General features: G+C 42.3%; 1 protein-coding gene across 8 annotated transcripts in view; it reads right to left on the bottom strand.

Moving 5' to 3' along the window:
- Window positions 1-18,037, bottom strand: part of LOC137803654 (AP-3 complex subunit beta-2) — a 36,677-nt gene that overhangs the window by 8,097 nt on the left and 10,543 nt on the right. For 2 of the 8 annotated variants that reach the window (XM_068602336.1, XM_068602337.1), the window contains exons 2-19: window positions 15,512-15,587; window positions 15,008-15,082; window positions 14,570-14,665; window positions 13,092-13,252; window positions 12,826-12,892; window positions 12,420-12,602; window positions 11,289-11,477; window positions 10,157-10,254; window positions 8,858-8,912; window positions 8,662-8,733; window positions 8,436-8,498; window positions 8,177-8,309; window positions 7,461-7,570; window positions 7,143-7,319; window positions 6,731-6,917; window positions 6,093-6,211; window positions 4,060-4,119; window positions 776-890 (exon numbers count right to left, since the gene is read on the bottom strand). In XM_068602336.1, coding sequence (XP_068458437.1) covers window positions 776-890; window positions 4,060-4,119; window positions 6,093-6,211; window positions 6,731-6,917; window positions 7,143-7,319; window positions 7,461-7,570; window positions 8,177-8,309; window positions 8,436-8,498; window positions 8,662-8,733; window positions 8,858-8,912; window positions 10,157-10,254; window positions 11,289-11,477; window positions 12,420-12,602; window positions 12,826-12,892; window positions 13,092-13,252; window positions 14,570-14,665; window positions 15,008-15,082; window positions 15,512-15,587 — 2,036 coding nt within the window. Of the gene's footprint in view, window positions 1-775; window positions 891-4,059; window positions 4,120-6,080; window positions 6,212-6,730; window positions 6,918-7,142; window positions 7,320-7,460; window positions 7,571-8,176; window positions 8,310-8,435; window positions 8,499-8,661; window positions 8,734-8,857; window positions 8,913-10,156; window positions 10,255-11,288; window positions 11,478-12,419; window positions 12,603-12,825; window positions 12,893-13,091; window positions 13,253-14,569; window positions 14,666-15,007; window positions 15,083-15,511; window positions 15,588-16,712; window positions 16,812-16,857; window positions 16,892-18,037 lie in introns of those variants that run through there. The other 6 variants (XM_068602339.1, XM_068602341.1, XM_068602340.1 and 3 more) reach the window with 4 other exon arrangements.

Below are 18,037 nucleotides of genomic sequence, written 5' to 3'. Positions count from 1 at the left end.
GCAGAGAAGTGAAGAATCAGAGGGCGAGCGGGTCTGATATTAATGACGACTGCATGGTGACAGTAATATATATAGATATATAGATATATACATATCTATATATATATATCTATATAAATATAGATATATATACACAACAGCTGGAACTCATTGATTTTTCAAGTCTTAAGTCACTTCTTCATCGGTGAAGTTCTTATTTGTTCTAGTTTTTTCTTGATATTCTCCAATAAAGGAGATATTTTTAAATTAAATCGTGCATTATTGCTTCCTCTGACACGTATTTTTTGTCGAGGGACAAGTTACAATAAAAAAAGATTGAGCTGCACTGACGACATTCCCAGATCGTCTCTTAGGTCGTATCTGAGGAGCACACACAACCAAATATTTAAAATATAACGACGTCAGACAAAGACCCTGAACCGCCATCAGTTTGTGTAGAAGAAGAAGGAGAAGGAGAAGAAGAAGAAGAAGAAGAAGAAGAAGAAGAAGAAGAAGAACCTGGGAGTACTTACTGCCGTTTTTTATTTCTCTCTCTTATTTTAATTGCAACTGTAAATATTCATCGCACTATTATAGAACCGATTCAAAAACATTACTGAGCACTTCATTCAAAATTCAACTATATATTTATAACCGTTTTTCTATGAAGAGTTTTGATAGGATTTGTTGACAGCAACAACAACAACAACCCTGAATAACGGCCGTCACGTCGTCCCGAGAGCAAACAACACGTCTACCGGCCTCGTTACACCCAAAAGGACCCGTCTGGAGCTACCGCTGTCAGCTGACTCCGTCGGGCCGGACTCGCCCTCCGAGTCGGAGTAGAAGGGCTTCTCCACCTTCTTCTCCTTCCTCTTCTCTCGGCTGCTGCACTTGGTCCACTCGGGCACCTGAAGGAGGAGGAAGAGGAGGAGGAGGAAGTTAAATAAACACACACACACACAGTGAGAGGTTTGGTTCGGCTGCCGCCTCCCGGACAGAAACAAAGCGGAGACGTGGCGGGCGCGTCACGGTAAGCGTGGCCATGAATGCCTCTCGCCTGGGCGCGCTGCAGCCAAAATGGAGACCGGACGTCAGATTTGTTTGTGGGGGGGGGGGATCCGACGGTCGGAAAAGGAGACATTCAGTGCGGAGAGACACTGATGTGTTTACAGATGCGAGCGCCAGGGGGATGCCTTCATGACCAGTTGCAGAAATGTTGGTTTTTTTGTGTTCCTTTTAAAACACAGGGAGCAAGTTCCATTAAGAGAAGTGATGTCTTTGAGGAGCGACTGCGCTCCCACACAGGAACGATACCATTTGTCTGCGACCAAACTCATTAACGAGAGCCATCAGATAACGCAGTGGTTCTCAAAACTTATTCTGGCACGCCCCACTTTGGAGGAAGCAAAATGTTCGGGCCGCAACGCCCCGACAACGTGGGAACAAAATGGTGCAACTTTTTGAGACTCCTCCATCCGTGCTTTTTTAATTAACAGATTAAAGAAAATTGAAATCCCTTTTAAGGAAACCAGATTGCTCCATCTGACAAAAAGTAATAACATTTGCAATCACTTTGTTAAAACAATGCAAATAAAGTTATATATGTGCAAAAATAACTCATATTTGGTCAAAAAGATGACCAAGGAAGCCGGTTGGGTCTCTGTTTTCTCCCCATAGTTTTATGTTCAAGTGTCCTTGAGCAAGACACTGAAGCCCCAGAGCTTCACAGCAGCACAAAGCTCCTAAGGATGATGGGTAAAGTGCAGAGAATAATTCCCCCACTGTGGGATTAATGAAGGACTCTTAAAAAATTTTAAAAAAAGAGGGTCGTGCCCCACAGTTTGAGAACCACTGGACTAAGATGACATGTGGTGTTCCCCAAGGTTCAATACTGGGGCCTCTTCTGTTCAACATCTACACGCTTCCACTGGCTCAGATTATGAAAAACAACAAAGTGTGTTATCATAATTATGCAGAAGACATAAGGAGGCTGCTCGTCAATCTTCGACGTGTCAGAGGACAGCGCGGCCCACTCGAAGAAATCACTTCTTTAATGGTAAAGACCGAGGAAGAGGAGGCTTCGGCTGAGCTATAAGCACAGAACAGCAACTACGGTAGGCGAGGGGGGTCGGGTGGTGGTGGGTGGTGGGGGGGGAGGGTCAAAAAGGTTGTTGGTTTTTTTTGCCGCTATATGGGGTTGAGGCTCAAGGAGGTACGGGCTCTTTGCCGCTAACTGACTCACACTTGTTAATGTTGTGACTCTTTCAAGCAGCGTAAACACCTGGTAGATGTAGAAAAGAAAAAAGATTTGGATGCAGGTGAGATAGAGGAAGGAGAAAGATATATATATATATTTTTTTTTTGCTCGTTTTGTTGAAAAAAAAGGCAGAAAAGTAAAAGAGGAAACAGGCATAGGAAGCGTGAGAACAGTTTCTGATATCAGAGACAGAAATAAACCCCAAATGTGTGTTTTTAACCACAAAAATCTGTCAATGAAGGTAGTTTTTCCCTGGTAAAAAAGTCAATGCACTCCAATATAACGTAATTTTATCTAAATAAAGAGAGAAACGGTCAACATAAACATTCACTGCTACGTCAAGCAAATACACAACAATGCATTGAGTCTTTGTCGGTGACCGAGCATGATGTTGTTCCGGCATGGAGTATAAAGATGAGATAAATGACGAGGTGGAACGGGGAGAGATCACTCTGTATCACAACAACAACAACAACAACAACAACAACATTTGTGACACATTCACAAACTGTGTCACAAATTTCACGTGAGACCAAGAAGGAGCAGAAAAAGGAAAACAGTGAAGTGCGGTAGGTCGACCACGAGATAACCAGTTGGCAAAACAATCTCCACTCAAGGGTCACTTACTCGCTTTTGGATCACATTCCTATGGAAGCCCATTTCCGCCAGAAAAAAAAGTCATAATTATGACAAAAAATATAAATAAATCATAATTATGACAAAAAATATAAATAAATCATGATTATGACAAAAAATATAAATAAATCATGATTATGACAAAAAACAAACAAACAAACAAAAAAGTATGAAAGGAATTCAGACTATTTTTTTCAATTTTTTGTAGACTTTTTTTGTTGTCATGACTTAAAAAAATATTTTAAAAAATAATACTTGTTTTAATTTGTTTGGTCATTATTATGAGTTTTTATTTTTTTGAATTTTTTGTTGACTTTTTTTGTCATGACTAAAAAAAATGTTCTTGTTTTTATAACTATGACTTTTTTAATTTTATTGTCATGACTTTAAAAAGAAATACAAAATAATACTTGTTTGGTCATAATTATAATTTCTTTTGTCGAAACATTGTACTTTCAATTGTTTTTTTTTTCATAATTATGACTTTTTAAAAAAAAAATTGTGGCGGAAATGGGCTTCCATACATTTCTGCATTTAATCCAAAACGCGTCACAATGTACCTCTGGTTCCTCTGCATACGAAAGATAAAGCTTGCCAAGTTGTTGTAAAACTGTAAGCGCTTAAAACGTTCTGTGATTTTAAACACCTGTCGGACTCCTTGTCTTTGTCGGCTTGACTGTGAATAAGTGAGTAAGTGGACCTTGAGTGGAGCTCTTGTCAACGGCGAGAGTCAATCTCTTTACATCAGCGTGTAAAATGCTCAGAATAATGAAATACTTGTATTATATAATGGAACGTTTGAACATCTGCAACTGAGCAAATATCCTCCGCTGATGAAGACCATGATGTCGTCAAAAGCTCCAGGACAGACACACAAATGGACCTTGAGTTTAGAGACGTGTCAACTGCAGATTTCTAATCCTTTTGACTTGTTTCAGTTGCTACTTGAATTCCTCTTTACTCTTATTCCACAACTTCCAAAACACCTGCAGAGGACACGCCATGATTTCTTGTCATGTGAATCTCTTTCCATACTCTTGCATTCATCTCACTGACTTCACCGTCATCTGTTCCTGCTACATTATGACAAATAGAGAGAGAGAGACTCAGAGAGGAAGGAGAGAGAGAGAGAGAGCAGTCTTCAAAACAAACATCACCACACTCCCAAACTGAGGCGGCGGCACCTCTCTCCATTCTCCCAGCAAGCTGATCCTCCCCTCGCCGGTGGTTATGACTTCCTCTGTCTGTGGAGATGGATAACGTGCAGAGGGGAGAAGCAGCGGATGTAACGGGACACTCACACTTCCATAACCAGGTTTTTCTATATGATACGACATCGCTGCGCTTTTTTCCTCTTCTCGGTTTTATGACTTCCGTCACTTTTGAGATCTGAGACTTGAGGCTTGAGTTTAATAAATATCACGTAATCAGAGAAAAAACACCGATCATGTTTAAATGTTTAATATTTTTGAATGTTTTTTACTTCACTGGATGTTATCCGACGCTATTAATTCGTATTATTTATGTATTCACTATTTATTATTATTGTTTTCATCTCAGCAGCTGTTCCAGGTTACTGATCCTTCACTGTGAGAATGTGGTTCATTTATTGCATGGTTGCATCGTGAAAAAAAAATCATTTAAAAAAATATGAGAAAAGTCACAATCATGACTTTTAATTTTGTAAAAATTTTTATCGACTTTTTTTTTACTTAAAAAAATATTAATAATAATTGTATTTGTTTTAATTTATTTGGTCATAACTACTATATTACATCACATTATTGCATGGTGAAGCATTTGTGTAAAACTATATTTTAAGATCTGCTTTTTAAATCCAGATTAAATTATCATTTTAGTTTGAAAAACTCCCTCTCAGACTCAAATTGATCCTGACTTGATACGTGTAAGACTGATCAGCAACGACGATGAACATCTGCCGTATTTTACCAGATCGAAACACCTGCGTGTCTCCAATCAGGTGTAGAAATGCTTCATGTTGTCGTGTCAGCTGACGTCAGAAGATAATGTAATTCCATCCTTGCAGAGGCACAATATGAGACGGTAAACTGGGTAAAGGCCTCGTTAAACCCGGCCGCAGCGGCAAATCAATCTTCTTTGAGTTCCCAAAACACACGGATGCATGTTTCACACCGTTCGCTGTAATGAATCAAGTCTGAACGCTCAAAATAAAACACGACCTGCCTGGAAGAGCAGCGATTACATGCGTCGTAAAATCAAAATGTAACTCAATGCACCTGTGGCCTCATCTTGAAATCTACGTCACAAGCAAAGGACACGTTGACACCACGGCATGGAGCCCCAAGCTGAGCGTTAAAACAAACTACACACACGCACACATGATCACAATCATTAACAAATCTACGACGACAAAAATCAAGTGCTTGATTTTATGTCTTCGTTGAGATCACACTGATGTTCATGAACCGATGGCACGTGGGAGGGAATGGGATGGAGGAGAAGAGGAGGGACTTTGCTGAGTTGGGTTTGATGCTCCACAAACACATTCAGATCGAATTTGAGTTTGTTAGCTCGGCTGTACCTCGTGAAGAGTGTAACTTAAGCGGAATAACTCATAAATACGTTGATGCTTTACTTCCATAAAGACATACCGGTGTTATTTTAGGCGCTGGCCCTCCTCAGGTCGGCCTTTAACAGCGTCTGCAGGAGGTGGTTCACTGCGGTTGGAGTAAAAACTTAAGCTGCGGCTCCCAAAAATCAGTTCCCTTCTGTATCGCGTGTGCTATCGGCTCAAACATCGGTGAGAAATCACTCGGACGGGGGTCCAGCGAGCCGCTGCCGAACCGAAGCAAGTGCAGCAGAGAGGGCGAGGAGTTCGATACCACCGACTGTGGTCTCATAGTTCATTATAAATAAGCCGTAAAAAAATCCTCTTTTCTCCTGTACTCTATGGAGCGGGGGAGTGGTTAAGCAGCATCATGCTTTTGGAAATAGATGGAGGCCAGAAAGGATGCATGCTACTGATGAGCTGTTAATGCTTATGAGCTGCAAGTGGATGACAGATGGCTCGTGTGAGAGGGATCAATGTTATATTGGAGTTAATGTTGTATTGGACGACTCTGTTCAGCCCCTCTGAGGCACTGCTCCGGGGCGGCGGGAGCAACAAGCTCGCCCCCCCCCCTCCCTGTGTGTCTCTGTAAGTTACTGTTCCCACTGCACGCACAGAATCCTTCACCTCCACGTTGCGCACGGAGGGGTCTGGGGCGGCTTCGGGCCAGTCGGGCAGCTCCTGGTAGCCGCCGGCCTTGGCATTCAGCAAGTGGGACAACGAGCCCAACTGGAAGTGGTCTCGATCTGCAGGAAACGAAAAGGAAAAAGCGATCCAGAATGCACAGACGTAAGGCACTTTGTAGCCTCTATTGTTATTGTAATGTTGAGGGTGTAATCATACTTATTTCATTGGCTTTAGCTGATGTAAACAGGAAGTGCTATGATGCCATAAAGTTTGTTGGAGAGTTGTAGGCAATATTTCTGGCACACTGGTAACACCAAAATATGCCAAGTTACCTATCAGCAGTTCCTTTTTGCAAAGTATTCATGGACAACTACCACTGGATTACTTTAATACGAAAAAAAAGTATTTTTTCCATGATTTCTGTGCAGATTTATGGATGGGAATTTGCAATGGATTTCTGATTTAATGTTATTTGGAAAGTGTAAATCACACCGAGTCTAAAAAGGCACGCATACGATGTCTGTAACTAACTCCCTATAATCTCTATTTCAGTGTTCAGGTTCATCTGAAGAATTATAGCGTGTCTGTGTTAGCGCTCGACTCTCTCCCGGCCGTAAAATGTAAAACGCCTCCTGTACCTTTGAATGGAGACTCGAGGACCGGCGCGGGTTTGAGGGCGAGGAACAGCTTCTTGGCGTACTTGCTCAGCGCTCCGCTCTTCTCGGTGGGCACGATGAGCTGACGGATGAAGCGCGCCCGATCGCGGATGTCGTAGTTCTGGTCGTACTTGGCCAAGTTGAGCACGTACTGCGTCAACAGTTTGGTCTGCGAAGACGAGAGAGAATGTGACGGACATGTGGGATGACGGTACGGCAGAAAAACGGAAAAAATGCAGTTTTTGTGGGGTCGCAAAGCCCCGAGCACACCTACATGCTCTAAAAACCTTTGGCTATTTTAGAAAATGGTTCTTACTCCCTCACGTGGCGTGGCGCACGTCGTCGCTAAGCTTTATAGCATTTATATTCATGAGGAAACGCGTGTTGTTCGCACCTGTTTGGAGTTGGTGAGATAGAGCTTGGCGGCCAAATTTATGATCTGCAGCTTGACGATGTCTTCTTCGTTGGTGAACGACTTGGCCATCTTCCTCAGGACGTCGGGGGCAATCTTAGGCACATGCTCGCAGTATTCTCCGATCAGCCACAGGATACTGGCCCGCGCCATCGGCACCTGACAGCAACACAAAAAAGGATTAAACAGTTGTGTGTTTTGTTGGGATGAACCCGCTTCCAACACAGCGACACCGAAGTCTTTTTAAACCAACGAGCTGTGTCGTTTCCTCTGCCATAGCCAGAGGTTTTGGCATCCCACCTGGATGTTGTCGGTTAGTTTGGCCATGTGCTTTATGATGTCGCTGTGCTTCTCCGGTTGCATCTGCAGCAGCTTCTTGATAACCACCACCGACTCCGCCACGACCAACTCTGCACAGGAGAGAAGAGTCACGAACAAATCAAGATTTAAAGATGTTTCTTTCATCTTCAGACTGGATTGAGTTCCTACAATATAAAGTCAGTCCTTCACTTGTTCACGGACAGTTTTTAGTGTTTTTATGTTTCTACGACAGCTTTTTTTAACATGAAACTAGAGATTTGCATCTGATCGCTTGTTGTCTTCTGCTTCTATTTTTTTCACTAATTTACAAATACAGATGAATGAGCTTCATTAAATGATCCTGCTCCCCCGATGCGAAAGTATACAACAAATAAATCCTTTTAATGCAATATGTATCACCTAAAAAGCATCTTATTAATAATTAAAAAATAATAATAAGAATGATTTTCAAATAAATTATTATTTAACAAAATAAAAATAAAAAATAAATAAAAATAAAAAGCAAAATAAATTAAAATAAAATAAAAAGATAAAAAAAATAAAAATAAAATAATGCATTTTCATTTATATTGTGCTTTTCTTAGTACTCAAAGTCACTTTACACAACATTTAAAATATCCTAAAAGCTGTGCATTAAACAAATATAATAATAAAACAAATAAAAATCCATTTTCTTGCCTCTTAGAGACACTCACCGTCTCGGTTGGACAGCAGCTGCACCAGGCCGTTCAGACACGTGTCCCTCACCTCGCCGATGTTTGTGGCACAGCGGCCGATGGCCTGAATCGTGGCGGCCACAAAGTCTTTATCCATGCTTTTAATGTAAGTCTGCAGGGAATAGATGAAGGAAGTTGGCGTATTACTCCTCGCCAAAGTGAAAATCTGCACAATTTTTGTATTTTTTTGCTACTTTGAGGACAGAATTCGCTCTTCGTGGAGCCTGTTTCACCGCACCTGAAACTCTCTGAGAATAGTGGAGATGTTCGTCTCGTTGGCCAAATTTGTGAGAACTTCCAGCTGCAGAAGACAAAAAAATAGAAAGTTTTTAAACACTGAAAACTTTCAAAATGGGTATTCAAAACAGTAATTACTGCACCGATCTTTTATGAGTGGATTCAGCATCAAGATGAAAGAGAGAAAGACGTGATGAAGCACGATAGAATATAATTGAGGACTTTACCTTAAGGACTTTAATCTGCGTTGGGTCTGTGGACCGGATGTAGAAGCTCTTCAGGTACGGTTCAAACATTCCCTGTGAAACATGAAGACAGATGGAGAGGAAAACACCTCAGTGAACCCAAAGCTCCATTTGCAGCATTTTGTGTTCAAGTTTCACTCGCAAACTGATCCGAAAGACGCCACCAGGTGTAGCTCACCCTCCTCTTGATCGTCATGGTCGCCACGTTCTGAAGAACGACATACTGGACTTCACTGGAGGGAGAGAGAGAGGGAGAGAGAGAGAGAGAGAGGGAGAGAGAGAGAGAGACGGGTCAAAAGAGTGGAAACACACATGTTTAAAGCAGTGCTTGTTACTTATGCAATGCAGATACTGAAACAGCCATAAAAAATAAAAACATACAGCTACAGCGTTTCCAGAGTGAATATACGTCATGATTTCAGTTTTCTGTTTCCTGTTTTATTTTGTAGTCTCGTGTCCTCTGTGTCTCTGCACTTCCTGCCCTGGTGGTTGTGTGTCTGCCTGGTTGTGTATTCCTTTCACCTGTGCTGCCCTCATTGTGTCCACCTGTGTCTCGTTACCTTCCTCTTGTATTTAAACCCTGTTTGTCTCCTTGTCGGTTCGTACTGTGTGTTACTCTGTCCGTGAGTATATGTTTCTGTTTAATTCTAGTGTTTTTTTGTTAAAATAAATTACTTTAAACTGTTGCATGAGCATTTGGGTCCTCACTCGAGTTTCCTGTGAAAATAAAAGCTATTAATCTTCACGCATACCACAAGACTTCTCCATTCTGGGTGTGGTTGTGTAGACGGTTTAGTACACAAACAAGACCAATGCAATTGTTTAGTGGGTTTCATGGGAAGCATCCCGGCTTTACTCTTCGAGGCCGTTGAACCGACGCGGTTTTATTTACAGCCGAGACTCCGCACCGATGGTAAATTTCTAATGAAACGCATCGAACGGCGCGACAGACTCCTGACGGATCCCCCGCGGAGAGACGCTGCCGTTCGGTCGCTGCTGAACGATGATCCCATTACGGCGCACTCGGAGCCGAAAGAGCGCTTGTTCAATAAGAAGCCGACAGCTCGCGGGACTCGCTGCCGAGAGGCCGTCATCCGTCCTCGTGGTTTATGCCTTCATGTTCACCTCAGACTCACGAGCTCCCCTCCTCCCCGTTTAATTTCACTTCCTGCTTCAGGGCTGCGCAGATTTATTTTACTACCCTCACTTGTCATATTTTTCCTCTCCATCTTCTCATTCTGTTTTCCATTTTGCTGAGTTTCATGCTCATTATAGTTCCCTCTTATCACATTCAGCTGTGTGGATTGATTTTTTTTCAAGTGAGACTCTAAAACGCAGCCTCTTATTCTTATTTTCAAACCTTTTCTGCTCGATTCTCAGCGGCAAAGAACGCTAGACTACACACTGCTGCCTAAAAATTCATGGTAAAGCAATCAGAACAGACAATTTATTTCGTATTATAGAGCGTGCAGCTCACCTGTGGCTCCTCAGGAGACGGACCAGAGCCTTGGCAATCACCCCGACCTCCACTTTAGGGGCGAGATGGAAATACAGCTGAGCCACAGCCATCACCACCTGCAGCAGACGGATTAAATCAGCACCAGTGACACAATCTCACAAACGCGGTATCAATGTTGCACGTGATATATTTTCCATCCGGGTGCTTTTAAAACACTTTGTTCCCCATTAAAAATCCATTCATTTTGTATGTTGCAGTAAAATGTGTTTATTCTGTTGAGGTAAAATTACTTTTTTATGTCAAAGAAGTCTCGTAGCTTTGTAGATAAGGGCTTCAGCCCCAAGGTGATATTCTTAAACTTAGATTTTCTTTAGAGGCTTTTCTATCAGGTGACTACGCACATTGTTCTGCTGCAATACATTACTTTGCTCCTGTGCTGGTCTGTTTCTCCAACCTGGCGGCAGTAAATAAGCACCTCCTACAACCCAACTTCAAAAATAAATACTAGCTATCCCTTTATTCTATAAATATTGACCATAAATACTCTTAAGTAGTGCGTGTGGCGGTAGATTCTTACTGCCGAAGCTCAAGCATATGGCAAAATAATAACATAACTATTTAAAAACAGCAGGGCAAAGGGTTTATTAATTACTTAATAGCTGCACGAAGCGCCATTAGAGAGCTCGACGATCTTCTGCTCTACTACATGCAAGATAAGGAAACCCATTTGTGCCCCGAGTGTTAATCTGGAACAACAGACTGCAGCAGAACATGTGTGACGGGGGAATTTCATAACACATTCGTAACATCGAAGAGGCTTTTCAAGGTGACCACAGCGGCACTAATGGTGAGAGATGCTTTATTGATTTCCTTCGGGAGATTGTCCCCATTTCCAGAGTGAGAGGTCAGCTCTGATTTAAGTGCTCAAGGGCACTTCAGCCGCTTGTTCACATGAACCAAGGTCGTGCGTTTGAAGACTTGAAGCGACGACCCCCCGCTGCTCGAGGTGGAATATTGTTTGAGAGAAAAACAATCACGATCTCCACCATGGCAACCGAGTCAAGAGGAGAGCGAATGGGCCGCCGAGCTGATGGACGGTGTGTGTGAGTGTGTGTGTGTGTGTTGTGTAGAAGTGCGGCGGCGCTCTCACAGCAGCGTTGCGGCTCTGCAGGAGCGGCTTGGTGTTTCTCAGCAGCAGCCGATGGTCTGGATCCATCACGTACGGCTTCCTCTTCGCCATGGGAGCCTCTGCCTTATTCTCCTTCTCCTCTTCCTCCTCGTCCTCGTCTTCGTCCGAGCCGTAGAAGGTCTTGTCGCTTCCCTCCTCCAGCAGGGACTCCTGCAACGACAGCGGCGGGGGGGGGTTAGGCGAACAGACCGCGACTGAAATCTCTCTGGCATGGAAAGCGGTTATTTGGTTGCTCAGAAAGTCACCAGATGGTAATCTGCTCTTGATAATATGTGTTTAAAAAGCCGCAGCAACACCGCGGATGAAAAGTACCATGAGCCATCTGCGTGTTAGAGCAATTTGTCACCGCTCGCATTGGGAAATTACCACAATAACAATGTCCCTCGCGGCGTGAAAAAAAGTCTGAAAAGACGAGAAAAATAAGTCGACAGGTGGGTCTGGAAAATTGATAAACATGAACAAAAAAGTGGTCAAAAGGGAAACAATGAGAGGATGGTTTCAATTTGTTCCTCAGCACAGTCACAACAGCAATAAGCGGGAAAAATGTAACCAACAATATGTTTACTTGAGCACCTTTTGTTGCTGAGTAAAAAGATTTGTGTGAATACTGACGTTCTATGTTAGCAACGTTTTTCCTTTCGCTCTTTTGGTCTTTAATTCATAACACTGAACTATGAGATCTTCCGGTGCGGCCATCTTGCAGCTCAGAACAGCAGCCGTGAAAACTCGACAACCGAGAGTCGCCGGAGAAAGACGAGAGTGCGATTCATTAGATGAGATTCATCAGATTGGATTCTACTTTGTTGTAATTGCAGAGACAACATCGTGCAAGTTGCCCTTCAAACAGACGTGCAAAAGAAGCAGCGAAGCGCGTTACAGTGTAATGTGCACAGAGACGATGGGTTGCATTGAGCGGTGCTGTTCATCTGAGCTGATTGTGTGAACAGCTGTTGATGACATGAGCTCCTTGAGGGGCATCTTGATCGATGCGTTGACCGATGAGGAGAGGATATGGCACATTCAGATGAGACCGGACGTTCATCCGAACGCCACAGACGTCGGCGCGTATATGATGTCGGTATTCTCACTCACGTTCATGTTCGGGTTGAGGAACTGTGTCCTGGCGTAGCGCGTTAGCATGTTGATGATGACCACCTGCCCCCACTCCTCCACGTCGATTAGGAGGTTGCACAGCTTCCTGTAGTTCTTGTGGATCAGGTCGATGCGCTCCGGACACACCTCCTCGAAAGCCATCACGACGCTTCCCGCCACCAACTGCAGCACAGAACAGGTGGGGGGAGAAGTCAGAGTGCTTTCTCTTAAATGTCAGGAGCACACACACACACACACACACACACACACACACACACACAATCTAATCCATGCATTCTCCAGTAACATCTCAAGTTTAACAAAACACCTGAAAATGACGATAGCTGCGCGGTGAAGAGGGAATGATCCGGCTTGTTAAAAATAAAAGAATCAGCAGAAAACCCACCGTGGTTTTGTCAGCGAGGAGTTTCTCTATGACTTCAATAAGCTGGTCCTTCTGTTCTGGATCCAAACTGGTAGCAGAGAAGAATAAAACCATTAGAAGACATAAAACAAATGCTGGAGAAGAGTTACCCATCATTTGCTCTAATAAAAAAAGCCTCAAGTGGAAGGCATCTTCCAATATTTACTGATGAAATAATCTTCTTTACACCCCAAAAAACAGGGAATCAGAGGTTTCCGAGAAGCGAGAGGATTTTTCCGGCGTGTCACCTGTAGAGTTTAGGGATGGCGTGAGCGGCCGTCTTCCTGACGTACGGAGACATATCCGAGGCGGCTTCTTTGATGGCCAACATCATGATGGGGACGATGATCGTGACGCGGATGCTGGAGAGGACGCGCAGAGCGCTGGCTCGGATCAGCTGGTTGGGATCCTGCAGAGTAATAAAAGACAAGAGTTAAGAGATTTAGAGCAACGTGAGGATATTCTTAGGCGGACGCTAACGCCGTGATGTTTATAGCAGGCAATGGGGTATTTAATTTGTTACAAATGTGCATGAAAAATGTCTCATTTACTTTGTGGAACCTTTTTGTTGGACTTTCCAGCTGGTCTACGATCAGAGACGGTAAAAGTGCTGAAAACAACGCTTTCAAGATTTTTTTTGTTCTGTAATAGCGGAGATAAATGTGGTGGCTGAACTTTTTCAAAGGACCATAAAAGCGAGACAGAAACTATGTCTGCTATTAGTGCTGTGAGCAGCTCTCAGGCTCTCAGGCTCTCTTTCATTTTGTGATTTTCGCTCTCGTAAAGGGACAAAAGGCCGCGCTGCACGAAGGCCACGCTGCTTTACTTCTGCAGGTTTTTCTTCATAATACAACGTTTTTAACTCATTAAAACCTGTCGAACCTGTTCAAACTGTTCAAACTGTCGATGGTGCCGGAAGAAAAGTGAAGGGATCAAGTCATCAGAATTCATCTCGGAAAATCTGGATCAAGTTTCACAGTAAATCCATCCAGGAGGAGTTATTACACTCAAAATTGTAAAATGTCAACCTCGTGGTGGAACTAGAATAAATGTCAGGAGATCACCAGAGTCAGGAGGATTCATCTGTTGGGAAGCATCCATGGATATGTGTGTGTATATGTGTATATATATGAGTGCATGAATGTTTTTTATTGTTGTTAAGCGACTGATTTAAATATTTCACATACTCTGCAAGCTTTTATGTTCTGTGAATGTGGCTGTGGATGTTTTTCACTCTCTAAAATGTCTCTTTCTTGTCTTTAGTCCCTTCTATTTTTCTATTTTAACAGAGTAATCCCTCATTTCATTTGCTTTGTGTGTGTTGAATGTGTGAGCCTCTGTGTCGCATGTACTTCACAATGTCTCCTGGATGATGATGTGTTTAAAAATATAATATTCTCACTCATTCATTGTTTGTGCGCGCATTGTAAAGCGTCAATATTTCATGACCTTGTGTATTTCATCTTATTTCTGTTTTTAGCGTCTGCCTCTCGGGACTACAGATGAAAAAATAGCCTCTTAGCTAACTCTGGTGCATTTACAGAAATGTTTTTATTAATGTGCACTGTCTCTTTATCAAATAAACCATTACATATGTGTGTGTATATATATATATCTATTTATATCACAACATCAGGTCCAAATCTTTAGAAATTTTGTGTTTTTTTCATGAGAAAAAGTGAAAATCTGAAGGAATTGTCACTGAGTAGTTGAAAGGCCGCCGTACCTTCAACCCTCGCTGGAAGGTGGAGATGGAGAGCAGAGCGAGATCCTGCTGCTCCTCGGCGTATCGCACCAAGTAAACATAGACGAGCTTCTTCACCTGCAGAGAGAAGAAGGAAAGAGACCGATGGAGGATAAAAAACACACATTTTTGAATCCAAATGATGGAGATTACTTCAATTATTTCCGCTGGAGATAAATCTGAAGTGAAGAGACGAAGTGAAGTGATAAAAACCTTTAAAAAAAAAAAGGAGAGGAGGAAAATTGCTGTTTTGTTCAGGTGAGATAAAGCCGAGCCCCACGGGGCCTTTTAGAGAGGCGATAAGATGCCTCAATGCAGAAAAAAAACACTTTTTTTTTCTTTTTTTGCCACATAAAACTCCACAAACTGAAGAAAATGAGCAAATAACACACAGACATGAAACCCGGGCTCATTACCAACCTCAATGTTTTTACAGGCGACGTTCTTCACCACAGCGGGGAAGAGGTCGGACGTGTTCTTGCCTCGAGCGATCATCTGCGGAGCGAAAGACACGACCGGAAATAATAATTAGCCTTTTTTTTTGTGGTTTCATCCGTCCTGTCAAGAGAAGGTGCAACTGGTTTGTATTTTTGATCTCAGCCGGGGTTTTCCTTCCCCTTTTTTCATGCCCGTCGTCCTGCTGGGACGTCGACCGACGAGGCGGGTGTGGAGCTTCGGATTATGAATATTTACCAGCGGACTGCGCAGTTGGTTTTCTCGAACCGCCGGAGTTATATCCTCTAATACTTTTGGCGCACAGCTGAAGGGCATTAAATCTCACTTGCAGACCAGTTTTTAGTTTGGATCTGCATCTCTCTGCATCAAAATGATCAAATGAAGTTGGCTAGAGAGAACAGCTAATGATGCATGTTGTGCCGTTTCTTTTTTTCTCTTTTTCCCAGAGTAAACATTCTTCATACTCACAGCTACGATCCGCTTCATCGCCTCCAGCTTCAGGGAGTCTTTGTTGCTGTCCAGCATCTCCTTCAAGTCGTCGTGTCTGACGGAGAGAGAGAGAGAGAGAAACACGGACGATTAGCTCACGGCTCATTTGGTTTTGTTTTAGAAACCAAAGCAGCAGAAGAGCGTTCACCGGAGGAGAGATTATCGAGGCCTCGAAACGAGAAGCGTAGACCTGTTTTCTTACTGTTACGATTTCCTTTTCAATGCTCAAAATGTGTCAAAGTCTGCCGGAGTGACCCAGAAATTATTCTCTTTGAAGCGTGAAATGCAGCTCCGCAGAATATGGAAACCTTTTGAAACTGCAGCTCACAAAAAGCGGGGTGATTGGAAAGAGACGTAATTTCTAAAACATGTTGACTTCTTATGGAAAGGATCGATATTTTAGCAGGAAGGGAGGTGGAAACGCTTCTTTTTTTTTTAATCGAGATAACTCGATAACCAGATTCAAGAGCTGAAATGATCAGTAGATCAATTATTGCATTAAATAATTGTGTATTTTTTTCCAGCTCCTCAAATGTAAAGTTATACATATTTTAATGAAGATCATTTTATATTAAATTTCTTTCTTTGACGGCGTCACCTTGAGCTTTTTGAGATTTGCATTTCTTTACTTTATTCTGACTTTTCCATCGATTAATTGTCGGATCCTCCTGCAGAGTTGAGGAGAAACTGTCTTCATCCATCACAACAGATTTGCTGCTGGTGGTAAATGTGTCGTATGAATAATAAATATATACCCGCCTAATAATTCCTTTTAGTTTAGGATTCATCCTCTGAGCACTGCGGATCTGAGGCCATCCTGTAGAGCAGCTCATACGAGTTGTGTTTCTCAGAGTAAACGCATCAGGTAAAGTACAGTTTAACATACTGTAACTGTGTGAGCAGGATCCTCTGAGTTGCATATGAGCAAATCTAAACCCAACATCTCCACCCTGCTGCAAAGCAAACGCACAAAAACAACAGAGACGGAGGAGGAAACTGCAAGCAGCAGCAGATGCAAATGTCCTAAATACTGATCGATGGCACCGTTTTCTAATTTATTTTGGATGGCACCAAAGCACAAATTTGCCTCGGAGGGCTTTACGAGCCGCACACATACGACATCCCTGTCCCTTAAACCAGGAAAAAAACTCCCCCTCAAAAAAAGAAAAAGGATAGAAACCTTCATGGAGCAACAGAGGAGGATCCGTCTCCCCGGATGGACAGAAGCAACAGATGTCATGTGACCAGAAGGAGCAGCGTAACAGAGTTACAGCACGATACATGAACATGACAGAAACTATTCATATAATGAGTAGTATACGCACGGCACACGATCCAAATAACCATCAGGTTACTAGCTTCACGTCTTCGCGTCGTACGCTCACATTTTGGAATAAAGACCCAAAGAGCTGAAGACCAACAGCGACTTCTAAGCAACATCTTTTTATTTTCATTTAAACATTAGTATGTTTGTTATTATGTGTGTTTACGGAAACCCACTTTATATAAAACTTTTTTTTTAAGTCCACAATGATACATTTTCTACACGTTATTTGAGTAAAATGTAATTTTCACAAACTATTCTAGATTGAAGATGTTTTTACTGTCATATTGCACAGACAACAGAGTTATTCTATACAATATAAAAGCTAACAGAATTACAATGAACTTCAGGTAAATAAATAAATAAAAAATAATGATATCTATGACCATAATATACAAAGGAAAATGTGAATAAACCTGTTTGACAGTCACTTCAAAGTCCTACCCTGGTGTCTTTTATCAAATGTTCTATATAAAATGTAATATAAACATTGTCAATGACTACATTTTGTAATCTTTTTGTGGGTTTTCCAGCCTGAATTCATTCATAAAGAAACTTTGGACTCTTCTGGAACAAAAGGAAAGTCCTTGAGAGTCTCGGGGTGGATTGTTTGCCGGTGGGCGAATGTGATTTAACGGCTGCAGAGCTGCACATTTCCCCCCCGACTATAGTTTCCAAGGCAACAAAAGATGCAATATAATGATGTTGAGCGATTTCCTGTCTTCCTGCAGCAACCTTTGTTGCCTCTGACTGAAGGTCTTCTGGGACTTCACGACGCCCGTCGCTCACACCCAAACACAACAGGTGTCGTTCTGCCGGAGAGGTTTTGTTCGTCTCGTATGTCACGTTTATTAAATCATTTCAGCGGCAGAAGGAAGAACAGGCTGGTTTGGATGTAGAAAACGTCACCGAGTATTTATAACATCATGGAGACTCAGAACTATTCTGTTTTTCTGGATTCTTCAGTTTGTCACACTACGTTTTGCACCAATCCTTCAAATTTCCACCTAAACTTGACCTAAATGTGGTGCAAAACAATGATTTTTTAAATATAAAAATACACAATGATGAACAAAACAACTGTCAGTGAGCCAGAGTTAGCCATAGAGGCTAATTCACATCTGCTGTCACTGGACATTTTGTTTTTATGGCAGCCTGAAAATACCTTTAAAATAACACAA

The sequence above is a fragment of the Clinocottus analis genome, unplaced genomic scaffold, assembly GCF_023055335.1.
Source record: "Clinocottus analis isolate CAN_PGR_092001 unplaced genomic scaffold, fCliAna1.0.p SCAF_6, whole genome shotgun sequence".
Taxonomy (NCBI): Eukaryota; Metazoa; Chordata; class Actinopteri; order Perciformes; family Cottidae; genus Clinocottus; species Clinocottus analis.
Note: the sequence above shows the minus strand (reverse complement) of the source record. Positions and strands in the feature narration are given on the sequence as shown.